At 31.3% G+C, this 14,801-nt stretch overlaps 1 protein-coding gene across 2 annotated transcripts in view; it reads left to right on the top strand.

Moving 5' to 3' along the window:
* The window catches only part of rho-5 (rhomboid-5), a gene marked incomplete at its 5' end in the record, with an annotated part of 84,338 nt that overhangs the window by 57,823 nt on the left and 11,714 nt on the right, over positions 1-14,801 (top strand). For both annotated transcript variants that reach the window (XM_081731585.1, XM_081731583.1), the window contains 3 exon segments: positions 8,455-8,546; positions 10,255-10,498; positions 13,509-13,609. In XM_081731585.1, coding sequence (XP_081587711.1) covers positions 8,455-8,546; positions 10,255-10,498; positions 13,509-13,609 — 437 coding nt within the window.

Raw genomic sequence — 14,801 nt, 5'->3', positions numbered from 1 at the left:
GATAGTATAAGTAATCCCCATAAGAATATTTTGAATAGATAACAAACGAACAAGAATGTAGAGATATAATATCAGAAAATTCTTGGAAAAGTTAATAATGCTACCGTTTACAAGCTAATCTTTTTGTGAAATTGATGAAAATTGTAATATCTGAAAATTGATATAAACAAGTCGAAATTCTTCTTACATTTATTTTTTGTGTGACTATAGTATCTAATTAAGATAACAAATGAATACTAAAATCTTTCAACTAAAACTACATAAGGAAAAGGAACTAATGAATTCTGTATTTCTTATTTGACCTTATGAAAGGAATTAAGACGATAATTATGCTCTTAAAAATTAATAAAAAAAAGAACTTCGCTGCACAAAGTTATTATTACAGCTAATGCGAGTAAATAAAGCGTTGATAAATTCTAAGAAATTAAATTCCTCTCTGAATTGGCATGTAATTATATCTTTTTTTTTCTTTCTTTAAACTTAATTTCCCTTACCGTTCGCAAATAGAATATTAAAATATATTTTTCAAAATCAATTCTAGGAATTGAAACATTTCAATTTCATTATATATATATATATATATATATATATATATATATATATATATATATATATATATATATATATATATTTAAAAATAGCTATTCCATTTCTAATTTTTATTTTACATTTTATTGTCCTTCATTTCATTTGTCTTAAAAAAAATAACAAGAATAATGTGTATATACATAAATATATATCGCACATGATGTACTAAATTCATCCGATCCTGACATAAAGAAAGACCTGATGTGCTTAGTACACATATTTTCCTGTGCATTTCTTTGGTTCCCGAGTCATAGGCCATCAAACTTTGGCTTGTAACTTAATGAAAATTTCGGAGGAAGAGATTCACTAATTGCTATTTTGAACAAGAATTACGGGAAAATACATTAAAAAAACTTGTTGAGTTAATTTGAAATTAACGTTAACCTGTTAAATGATAAGTAAATTCAGTGTATGCTTCTAATAAAGATTTCTTAAAAGGACTATTTTTTTCGGTAATCCGGAAATTCCTTACTAATATATCTATTAAATTTTCTCTACTAAGTAAATTTACAAATAATATAATCTCTTTTATTTTCCTTCATAAGTGGAGTGATGCTCACTTGCATTATTAAAGGATTATCTACATACTTCTGTTAACTATAACAAGTGAAATCTAACAATATGATTCTCATACAGGAAACTCAAATCAATAGAGATACGAATATATCATGTCAATAGAACATCAGTGGAGTTAAAGACAATCACGAATTTGGAAGAAATCGCGAAAGACTATGCTATTAGTTACAAACGGAAGAGAACTCCTCAAGTTCATTTTTCTTTCTTTCTTCCTGGTCAGTAGATTTCGATGTTCGCTCCTATAATTGTCATGGATACACCAGTATATTAGAATTCTTGCCATACAAACAATGGAGAACATCCGCTGTGATAGACGAAACAGCATCAGGTCTGTCTTTGAAATGGCCCAAGTTTATGATAGGAAAAGAGAACATTTGGTATTTAACATAGCCCCTTATCTCTAGAAATAAGATCTGTAGAGCTTAGGAGCCAGGCTACCCATCGTCATCGTCTGACACGTCGCTCAGCAAATCCTTGATTCGAGGAATCTTGTATCAATGTGGTAAAATGTTAAAGCCTGTATCTCTTGAAAAGTGACTTTGTTCAGTGTTGGGAGCATTGCATGCTGTTCAACATTTCCAGAAACTATTTAATGTAAAAAACTTCAATAGGTTGCCCGTTTTTCTGAGTTGTATCACAACAGTACATGTTCTTTTCGCGAAGTAGGTTACTTCACTTAAAAACACCATGATATTTTCGTGTAACACAGGTAACTGACTCAAATTTTGCGAGCCACAAAAACATGAAATCTTTCTTAGTACTGTAATCACGATGAATAATATACTTTAGCACTTTCAGCCTTCTAACACGTTCGCACATATGCCATTGAATCCACTTATTCGAAAAACTTCAAGAGTTTCTGTGTCTTCTACTGCTGATTTTGTCTCGAATTTTAACTGTTGTAACTTCATTAATATTTTACGAACACACTGTAATACGTGTTCAAAGTCAATGAATTCGATACCGATAGCAATTAGTGACAATAGTTAGTCCCGTGTTTTGATATTCTGTAACGGTTATAGTCATTTATAACATGACAATAACAACTAGAAGATAGCATGTTGCAAAATACAGTAACTTACTTGAGCGATCATACGATATTTTAAAGTATATTTTGGACGAAAATGGTATTTATACAGGCAACGATTTTTCGCCTTTTTTGATCTTTCAACGAAGATTAGAGCATATCTATAGACGAATTGTCAATTGGTCGATAGCAAAATATTATATATAATAGTTTCCGCTATGGTATATCTGCATTTATTTTAACTTATTAAAATTTCGAGGACTTTAAAAAGGTGACATATCACAATCAGTAACAATAGCTTTTGTTTATAATTTATTTTCAAATAGTTAGTGTAGTATTTTGTTATAATATAAATAATTTTTCTTGATTTCATGAAGTTTATTTATAAGAAGACTACTTCGGATATAGCGGGAATTTTACTTTCCGTTTTGTGTTAATAATTTAAAACGTAAAACGAGAAAATTTATCGGAAATAATATATATATTTAAATATATGAAATTCTCATCAATATAATTTCATTTATATTGGAAAACCAGATAGCAACCCTTCATTAAATTCTAATTAATTTGTCTGAATTGGCTGCATGGTTCTTTTTCCACATTTAACTTGAAATGAAATAAAAACTATTTCTTTGTTCTATGTTACAAAACACGCAATTTTCAATAATTGTAAATGTATTGTGAATGTTAGTAAATAAAGCGTGAATTTAGTTACGCATTTTTAAAATATAATTTAAGGTATGAACAGCAACAAGCATCATTGCATGTTTCAATGTCTATATGAGAATGAGTTAAGATATTATATATGTATATATTTTCAAGATTATTTTGCATGTTAAAGTTGATACATTATTATATTTGCATGATTTATATATATATATATATAATTTTATACTATTACTCAAGAAGGAAAGCAATGATTTTTAATAAAGTTGCGATTAGACAATCTGTTGATACAATATGTGAGTAGAAGTTAGATTCCGTAAGTCTTATGTGCTATCTTAATTATAGAGATACAAGTAATGAATTGGTTACTGTACCTTCAGTCATGAGTTTGGGTTTCACTATGTTAGGTGAGACCACCCTGTAAATCATATGTTGCCTATAAATTAGGCATAGAGAAAGTGAAGGCTGATTCAAGATATGTGCATGCCGCCATGTTATTATTATTATTATTATTATTATTATTATTATTATTATTATTATTATTATTATTATTATTGTGATAGTAGTAGTAATAGTAGTAGTTTGAATTCTCAGCAGTGAAATCTGGTTATAGCAAGATCTCTAGGTACGTAACATTTATATATGTTTATTCTTGCAAGTTTCTGATAAAGAAAGATATTTTGTCCATAAATATTGCCGTTATACAGCAACACAAAGAATCCCAAGATTTCGTCTGATTTCACTTGTTTAATAATTGACATCTCTACCCGATTAAATCTTTATAGTTCCCATTCTCAAAAATTCAAACTAATTACTTTAGTTGTTGAGATGCTTACAGGAATACTATGTATTATGAACATGAGGATAGGAAGCAGAAGAAACTAATACGAGATTTCTATTACAAAAGGAATACATTTTGTATATATATATATATATATATATATATATAATATTATATTATATTAGGGAAATGTGTATACAGTATGGCGCTAAATTCGTTGTACAAAAGCAGAGGAGTGATTCTTGAGAGTAAAACAAACAGAAAAGTTTCAATAAACATAGGGCGAAAACTCCATCGTTTACGTGTTATAGGCTGCCGAAAACATGAAAAAATGAATTCTAAAGGTCCATAGCTCCAAAACTATGGGACCTACTGTAGTCGGGTCAAGACTTCACTTAGGAACTAGTATGTGCTCTATCCAAAAATTTAGAATCCTAAGGTACTCACGCAACAATTTTTATGCAGGTAGTTGGAGAGTACTTTATATCATAGACCCGTAGTCAAACTCCCTCTTTAAAAATTGTTGTGGAAGCACCTCAGGATTCTGAAACACGCATTTTTTTGATAGGGCACATACTAGTTCCTAAGTGAAGTCTTGACCCGACTATGATAGGTCCCATAGTTTTGGAGCCATGGACCTTTAGAATTCATTTTTTCATGTTTTCGGCAGCCTATAACACGTAAACGATGGAGTTTTCGCCCTATGCTTATTGGAACTTTTTTGCTTGTTTTACTCTCAGGAATCACTCCTCTGCTTTTGTACAACGAATTTAGCGCCATACTGTATATATTATTTTATGACTTTTTCAAGTGAACTGAGTTTACAATATCTGTGATATGCGACTGTTACATTAATAAAGTTAGCTTTAGTAAAACAATACAACTTGTTAAAGACGAAGTTATATTTAAAAATATTTTAGACGATTGCTGAAAGAAATCAAAATTACAAAAAGCAAGAAATATCTTGGGACTTCTTCCTTGAAGAGCTTAAAACAAGATATAACTGTTAATAATTTGTTATAATACGATGAAGCTGAACTTTAAGTTATCTACAGATATATATATATATATATATATATATATATATGTATATGTATCATAGGCCAGAATCTACAAATGTAATAACGTAATAAAAATTGCAAGTAAAATGAATATATTACTTTTTTGTACTTATTTATGAAAATTAAATGACTTATAGAGTGAAATTTTTTTACGGAATTCTATCTTCATGTACAAAAAGGAAATAAATACTGATGTACTGTATATTAAAACGAAATATATATATAAATACTTCGCTTTAGCCCTGATTCGTTTTACGTATCTTAAAATCACTACGTCATTATAATAAATATACCAACTATTAATCACTAACCATAAATTGCATCCAGATATCGTCGATTTATTCTTCTGTTTTATACGTACATTAAATATCAACAGCAACCATATCTTTCGTATACGTATCCTCTAATTTCGTGTGTATATCTCCGTAAAGAGCTTTCCCATAGCAACTAATAATCTTGTCAATAACAACATGTCCTATCAATAATAAACTAATAATCTTATTCATGACAACATGTCCTGTCAATAACAACGTTCTTTCTTTTAATTACATCTAAGCTATATGCTTAATTATTGCGCCTCTGATCAATGTTGATAATATAGGTACAGATTAATTATAATAGGGATATATCGCTGTAAATGTCGCCCAGAACGGGAATTCCGTAACAGTGTTACAGTGAAGGAAAGAACCCTGTATATTTTCAAAACACTCACTTTTTGAATAGCCCTCGTACTAATTATTATTACATCAACTCTCCTATTAATTATTATTATTACCTCAATATAAGTAGTTTTCTCTTCTCTTCTTTCTCCATATATATATCAATTCATTTATAACAACATTTTTCTTTTATTACTAATCACATATCATAAAGTGTCGATTCATTAAAAAATATTATTTGTGGGTCTATTCAAAATTATAAGTAACTGATGACTTACACAGAGTTACTAGTTAATTGTTCCTCTTTTACATTGAGCGATAACATTCATATACAAACAACATTATTTACAATTAAGATTGCCATCATATCACACGTCAACAACAAGATCAGAAGGTAATAATTACATTTAAAAGCTTCAATTTAAGTTCACTGTCATGGATTTCAAGTTAATACAATCGAATCTCTTTTGAACACATAAGATGAAATAAAGATATACAAAACAGTAGGTATATCATAAGAGAGACTTTAAATACTAGGGAACACAAATATTAAGTAAGGCACATAATATTAAGACATATGCTAACATAAATTCAGCAACCGCGATCATAGACATGAACTCAACAAGATTAAATAACATAAAACAAAATATACATAATATATCGGCATAAAAATATTTTGTTTTCCCCTTCTGAACAAAATGTTATTATTCGAACAAAGTACTGATAATAAACAAAATCATAACGTTATTTAAAGTAAAATTACTTAAATACAGCCTTCTCAAACTCCGTAACTCAAATCCAAGTTACATGTCCGAAAGATCCAATCAAACTAAACAAGGAGTCACAAACGAGAATATAGCCATCTTCAATTGTCTGATTCAACGTATCTATGCCAAGAATTTGAGCACATTTCTTAGCAAGAATAAATCCAATTCCTCCAATGGCACAACACACATCTACCAAGGAAGTTTCTTCGTCAACTTCAACCATTTCTGCGATGGAAGTATACAGCATCAAAGTATTCACTTGAAAATAATAATCTGGAGATACTCGAAAATTCATGTCACATATAGTTTCTTTCACATATTCTTTCTTGAACAACAGCTGTAGTGGTGGAGGTTTCTCACCTTCTTCCTTTTCATTGAAGATCTGGAAATAGAGCGATGTTACGTTCAAGCAGTTTCTTTCTCTGTTTTGGACATAATCTTTCAAATCATCCGTAATCTTCTCTATAGACGAATGCTTCAGAAAGTCAGCAAGTCCTTCATTCTTCTCTTTTCTTTCTTCTGCCCAATTTGTTAAATCTAAATTCCTTCTCGGCAACAAATCCATTAGTCGCGTGAGTGAAGATTTTATTTCTTCAGTATTCTTCTTCAACTGTTCTCTATAAATAACATCCCACAAAGGTATTGTAGCCTGTTTTATTCTGTCTTCTACGGATAACTGAACTTTCGCCTTTTTATAATCCTTATCAACAGAGTTTTCCAATTTTCGCTTACGTTGATCAGCTTCGACAACTTCGGCTGAAAGAACTCGCTTCTTCCAACTGTATCCATTCAAAATCTTTACTGCCATCTGTTGGTCTTCTTCAGTTTTGAAGATCAAATAAATCCAAGAACTCGCTCTCTTCGGCGACTTAATAATATGGCTTCCCAACTTCAAATCGTCTGTCAACAATTTCTTCAATTTCTCTAACCGGTATAATCTCGGTAGACCTTTCACTTCAATTTTGAATACGCCTGTAGTGGTAGTGGAGGTTTCCTTGGCCGGAGATGACGGTTTTTCTTCAATTGTAGCATCTTCCGCATCACCATTCGTCACAGGTTCAATTGTTTCATTTCCATCCTGTTCTTCAATATTTTCATTTCGTCCATCGACTTTCTTCTGACCTTCTTCCGGTTCTACTTTCTTATTCACATCAGTACCGTTCACCCTTTTAATCAATACGTGCAAATCCTCTTTCAAACTATGCTGTAGCCGATCGAACCTTTCTTGTACATCTTGTACTTTATCTGAAAGAGATTTATGCTGCGCTAGTATCTGTTCTAGCTTTTCATCGTTTGATTTCAGCTTTTGATCGTTCAATTTCTGCATCTGTTCTAACTTTTCATCATTCAATTTTTGTTGTTGATCCAATTTAGTTTGTTGTTGATCAAATTTAGTATCAAGTAGTTGACTAAACATATCAATAAGGTTAGAATAGGAATGTTCAGACAGAGTTACGGCATTTCCAGGTATGGTTTCATTTGAAATGCTGGGTACTTCTTCAATCTCGGAATTCTGCATATTAGCAATTCTTTGTATTCTCTTCCCACTTCTCAAAGTAGTGAAACTCATAAAAAGGCATATATACGTATGCACATAAACTCAGTTCTTACTATTCTTCGGAACTAAATAGTGTAGTATAGTCCCGTGTCTTCGGCACCAGATAAAGCGAATAAACACTTTAGCCCTAATTCGCAGATATATCAAGTTATTACAATAAACCTATCAACTTCAGATTAATATGTCATAACATTATACATACCAACTAACATCGATTTATTCCTTTTATTTTACACAAACATATTCCATCTATATTCGTCCATTTCGTGTATACGTCCATAATAATCTTTTTCATGACAACATGTCCTGTCAATAACAACGTTCTTTCTTTTAATTACATCTAAGCTATATGCTTAATTATTGCGCCTCTGATCAATGTTGATAATATAGGTACAGATTAATTATAATAGGGATATATCGCTGTAATATGTATAGCATTTTTATCATTGCTGACCAGGACATTCTGATCTTTAAAAAGTAATCATTGTTTTCCTTCTAAGCACATGTTTCAAACCTTTAACTTGTAATTTTATCATTGTATGTTTCATGTGTAAATATTCAACACGCATTATTTATTTTCCGTTTTAAAAAATAAATTTATTGCATTTTGCTTCATTGTTTTTCTTTTTCTGTGATACTCAATTTTATATATCAAAATTTATTTGAAATTTTTGATTAATTTATAACTAGTAAAAATGTATAAATGGTCTAAACTATGTACTATATATACGGGACAACTTCTGATATTGTAAATTATTTGGAAAATTTCAGAAAACAATATCCACGTGGCAGAAATGGCTGGACCAAGACAACCATGCTGGTGGTGGAAGAATATCAGGTTCTGTGTGTGGATTGGATCCAAAGTAAGTTCCTTTTTATTTTCTTTTATGCAGTGGAAGGGAAATGTATTAATTTTGGAAGGATAGAAAAACTCTGATGTGTTCTCAAAAATATAGTTTTAAATGCAGTTCTTGACAACTTTTTAAAGAGTGTAATTACTTCACCCCTGCACAACGAAAGAAAAGGTAAATACTACAGTACACACACACCCCTTATAATTACGCTACTAAGAAAAAGAAACAAATACTTATTTTACAACACACTCATTTTACGTGGAAATATTTCATAGTTTGCCCATATTATACATTTTGTTGTACGTTACATATGCAAAAGATTGTCAATATTGTAATAATATACGAGATACTCATTAATTTCTGTATATATCTACTCCGTATAATCATTTAATGGAGTAAAAAATAAAAATTATAACTCAAACTCTAATATAATAATTAATTTTGTAAATAATATGAAGTAGTGAAATGATAAATCAAAATTTGTGAACTCGCAGCTTACACTAATGAGTGTGTTTTCAAAACATATCTAGAAGCTCGTACTCAGATTGTTGGCGTAAATGGAGTATTCTGAAAATACTCAAATAAAACACGGAGTACTACAAGGATCCCTCCCAGAGTACTTCTTCTCATTGTAATGATGAATGATTTGCCATTAAATGCTTGTATCATCTCCAAATCTATCCTATATGTTAGTGATATGTTTCTAAATTCATGTAATTATCTGATAGATCTTGATAATTAAGAATAAGAAATTGTTACAAACTTTATAATGGGCCGGAATACATGTTTATTATTATTATATCATAGTTACAGATATTCAGTTTCGATGAATCCCAATCAAAACCCGAATAATACAAAGTTTATACATTAGGTGTATAATTATCATGGAAAACTCGTAGTATGTCGAAAATGGTCTTGGCTACTATGTTTAATACAATGTAATACACCTTTCCTAAAATTTATCTTCGGTGTATTACATTTTTCAAAACTGTTATTGCAAATAACCTAATACTCTAAGGCAGAAGTGCTTATAAATATGATGTTTTGTTATGAGAAAACAAAGCTTGTAGAATAGTCAGTGAAGTGTCTTAAGATGAACATTGTAAATGCTATTTAGCAAACTGTTATTAACCAGTTGGTCTACGTGGTACTGATTCATAGGAAACAGAAGATGTCTACTACACTTAATAGACAAGATATATGAATATAATCTAGGTTTAGTCTGTTTCAATTCTTTTTATATTATTCTTGAGTATTTTTATATAATTTGAGTGTAATTTGTTTCTTGTAAACTAATATATGTAGTATGTGTGGGTTTAAGTATGTATGTTGTATTGTAAATTTAATACCAAACTATACAAAATATAAAGACACATTTGACATTGTCTATTGTCTTAGGCAAGCTCAAGAACAATAAAAATATCCTAATCCTATAACACGGTATATCACTTAAAATAAATATGCAGCAGTATGAAAATCTACATTATTTCCAAACTTTCAAAGTAGTTTAGGGAATGAATTATCAATATAATTAAGTGTGCTAATGAGAAGAAGCAAAATACTATTAAAGCGGAGTCGAAGTACTCACTACTCGATAACTATGAAAAAAAAAAAAAAGAACTTTAAGTGGTCTACTAATAAGAATATTATATAATATGAATAATGTATTTGTATTTTAGTTTTATTTGGTACTAAAGTTGGTGCATTTTATTTTAAGGTTCTGTGAAGCTCCTGCTTCGATTGCGCCGTACGAGTGGCCGGATGACATCACCAAGTGGCCTATCTGTCGGAAAACAAGTTCCATCCCGCTTTTTAAAGATAAAACCGCTGAGCACATGATATGTGAAGTGATTGGCCACCCCTGCTGCATTGGCATTCACGGTGAATGCCGTATCACCACAAAGGAATACTGTGATTTTGTCAAGGGCTACTTCCATGAGGAGGCTTCTCTTTGCTCTCAGGTAGAGGATGTACTTCTTATATTATAACTAAAGTGAAACTTGAAAAGAATGTCTTTGCTTTGTATTTACTTAAGACATATAATTATTAATAATCACTTATTAATATTCACTTAAGACATATAATTAATAATCGTCAAAACTATTACTAATGATTAAAACAATAATCGTTAAAAATTTTGTGAACTTTTAATTTAATCAATTAAATTTTTCAGGGGTTAATTTTTAATTAATAATCCTTAAAAATATCAGTAATGATTAAAAAATTAATCATTATTTTTTTCTCAAAAAATATGTGAAATGGGTATTCTCCAAGGACTTCTTGTGACTTATATCAAAAACTTCAAAAGTGGTTTCACAACGTTAATTACTGCACTAGTATATGTATAATGTCTCTTGCAGAAGTATAAAAGTAACTGAAACGCAAAAAGTTTAAATCATTGACTTTTCACAATTATAGATTAATTTTTCCATTCTCCTAACTTTATTCTTTTAATTTGACATTAACTTTTCCAACTCAAGACAGTCCATATTGAATTGTAGTAAAAGCAACCAGTTTCAGTTTTAATCAATTATTTTGAAGTTAGTTTTTAACTGTTATATTTTTGTATAACATTACTTTTTAATTTAATATTTTTTTTTCACAATCTTATTTTTTTCCAACTATGATTTTAATACCGAACTTTTGAAATACATTTATTAGCTAGTTCTCTTAGTGGCACAAAAACATAGACTTTCAAGTAGAAAATCATGACTAATAGTGTCAAATACCTTTAAAAGTGTAACAAAGATATTAATAGCATATTATTTGTTATATACAGGGTGTTAATGAACTATACCGACAAACTGTAAGAGATGATTCCTCACATCAAAATAAGAGAAAAAGTTCATTTGGACCTATGGCAAAAAGTGCATAGTTTCAGAACTAGGGCTGTCCAAAATCGCGAAAAAGCTAAATTTTAACAGGCCCTATTTCGAATTTCAGAAACTGTGAATGCTGGTCCTTATCAGCGTAAAGGAAGTCACGCATACACAATCCAAAAGTGGATATTTCATCAATTTTCAATAAGTGTACAGGGTATCCCCTACAGGGTGTAATTCTCAGATATGCTCTCAATAGAATTTTCAGATATATCCTGATTTCAAGGAGAGTCCAAAGTAGGCAGGAGGTAAGCCTTGACAACAATGGACATCCAATGCTTCGGAGGGAAGTCGAAAGTGTTAGGAACCAGCAGCCCCATGTTTTTTTTTTTTTTTTTTTTTTTTCTGTTCGGAATAACGTGTGATGCGATGTATTTACTCATGGTTTATTTCACGTTTTCTTCACTTATAAGTGTGAAAGAAAACATCGCAGCATGCGTTTTACCGAGTACGAGAGACCGTGATGCTGACGATCTTTAAGACCTCCGACATTGTACCAAATGATTCCGTGTTCACTACTATCAAGGCTTATCATTTGCCTACTCTGGGCCAATGATCAAGTAAGAGCATATCTCAAAATTCCGTTGATGTCATGTCTGGGAATTTCTCCCTGCAGGGAATACTCTGAACACCAATTGAACATTAATGATATATGCATTTTTGGATTGCGTATTCATGACTTCCTTTACGCTGATAAGGACCACCATCTACAGTCTCTCAATTTCGAAATAGGGCCTCTTTAAATTTGGCTTTTTCGCGATTTTGGACAGCCCTAGCTCCGAAACTATGCACTTTTCCCCACAGGTCCATATGAACTTTTTCTCCTATTTTGATGGAAGGAATCACCTCTTCCAGTTTGTCGGTATAGTTCATTAACACCCTGTATTATGTGTATGACGATACATAAAAAAAATAACTAAATAAAAAATCCATGTTCTGGTAATGGTATTATATTATTCGCATTTAACATTTCTTTAGACTTTCTGGTTTCTTTTAAAGTACTAACAGAATTGAAATCTGTTAAATTCTTGATCATAACGATGACTCTTTTAGAACGGAATTACTATTGCTACTTTTGAATACTGTTAGAAAGTACTGTTTTAAAGAGAAATTTATTACGTGTATCAAACTAGTTGTATAATATTCGGTGTTACTTCGTCAATTCTAACGAAATTTGCTGTTAGAATTTGCTCAACAGTTACGGATTTAATAAACCTACACTTTAACTGAAAAAAGTGTGTAGTTTTTCCATTAGAAAATTGTATATCACCACGAGCTACCACTACTGAAGCTGTTTTTTTTGCAAAACTGCTGATTTTTTATTATTTAACCTAAATCATTCATTCTTTACTGTTTACATCGAGTTGCGAATAACATTTCACATAAATTTTAGTGAAGAGGAAAGTAAAAAATTAAAATTTACTTACTGATATTTTAATCAGTTCTTCACTAAACTGAATGTAATTTCCAGGCTGTTTTAACGTGTTGTTGTAATTAAAATATTGATGTCATAAATAAATAGGCCAGTTCTTGTGAATTGGACAATTTCATTAATTTTTGTTATTATTTGAAACATATAATTCTTAGTTTCTGAAACAGTGTCCATACTTTTAGAGCTCCTTCGTGACTAAGCGGTTAGCGTACGCGCCTTTGGCGTTGGAGACCCGGGTCCGATTCCTGGTGGGAGCTCATATGGTTCGGATTCCACTTTAATCAGTAGGTTCACGTTTCATATAGCCTCGCTGCTGAACGGGACGTTAAACTCAAAATCAACTCAATACCTTTAGAGGGTAGAAGCTATTAGAAGTGTTTGAAAACATATGCAATATTAGAAAAACGTAAATACCAAAACTTGGATTAAATGTACAGTGTTTCATGATCTTTTTTGTAATTAAATAATTAAAAAATACCACTAGTTCTACTACTAGTACTAGTAACACTAGTCCACTAGTTCTTTTTCCTCTTAAAGTAATCAGCCTATGACTAGCAAATTTTTTCTTGTGCTTAATGAGGTGTGAAAATTAGCTAAGAATTTAATTTGAAACTGGTGATAAATTGGTCGTAAGTGTCTTTATTTTACTTATTTCCGTAGGTATCTTGTCTCGATGATGTGTGTGGTATGATTCCCTTTTATAACCCAGAAGTCCCTGACCAGTTTTATCGCCTTTGGACTTCCTTATTTTTACATGCTGGGTAAGCTTTGTTCTTTTATATAAATATATGAATTACTCTGTGTTCATTTATTTTTTATTGATACTATTGTAGATACTAAAGTCTCATGTTTCATATAAGGTGCTTCAAGGCAAACATAGACTTACTCAGGTTTCAGACACAAAATTATCTGTCGAAATATTTTACATTCGGTATTTTCTTAAGGCATGCATTCAATGATTTGTAACAACAAGCTTTTAAACGTAAAGAACACAGATGAAAAGTATTATAAAAAGAAATTGGAAGTTTCCTGGGGAAATAAAAGTAATCTCGAACTATTATGTAAGTCAAGAAACCTCTATACAGTGTACATCACTGGTCAGTTATTGACTTTATGGATGTTGTGTGTCATTACTGGCAAGTTGTGTATTTATCAATTGCTTTTTTTTTCTTTTCCTTCGTTTTCTTCCCACAACATCTTCTAACACATCCTCAGAATATAAATGTAACTTTTCAAAGAATTCCTTCTTTTTAATCATGTTCATGTTCGGTCTTGTTTCTTTTTCCAATACTTTCTAACTCGTTAGCAATATGAAACACTTAAGGTCATTTGATTTATATTGGACCAAGTTAGGAATGCCAATGCCATCTGGGCAATGACACTAGAACGATGCATCTGCTGTCGTGAACAAGGGCGCCGATCCTTGGGGGGGGGGGGGGGAAGGCAAAGCTCATGTAGGCCCCCTATTGTATTTATGAATATTTGGCATAATTTGAATGCAATTTGTCTTAAAATCTTCATATATATATATATACCTTCCGCATCTGAATGCCCCCCGTCCCCTCCAGGTTTACAGAGAAATCGGCGCCCTTGGTCGTGAGCAGTAGTGTAGGTGGTAGTTTGAAATTGTAGCTGAGTCATCAAATGACGTCTAAATTAATCTGTTACTGAGAAGGAATGCTCGTTTTTCCTACATACGCATACTTAGTGTCGGGAGAACGAATTCACATTCGAGCGAATGTAACTACTACAAAAGCTTTTGAGGCCCATTACACAAACCAAGAGCCCGTTGCAAAACAGTCGCCTACGAAAAGACCAGGAAGTGGGCTCCAAGAAAAACGACACCTACAATGCTGTAATGGATCCGCTGATTGACGTTCCAGAAAAATCTACCGCCTCAGCGTTCGATGGTTCAGCGATTCAATTTGGCACCTTAACTGTGCCATTCTTAAG

The sequence above is a fragment of the Thermobia domestica genome, chromosome 11, assembly GCF_964235325.1.
Source record: "Thermobia domestica chromosome 11, izTheDome1.hap1.1, whole genome shotgun sequence".
NCBI lineage: Eukaryota > Metazoa > Arthropoda > Insecta > Zygentoma > Lepismatidae > Thermobia > Thermobia domestica.
This window is presented reverse-complemented; position numbering and strand designations above follow the sequence as displayed.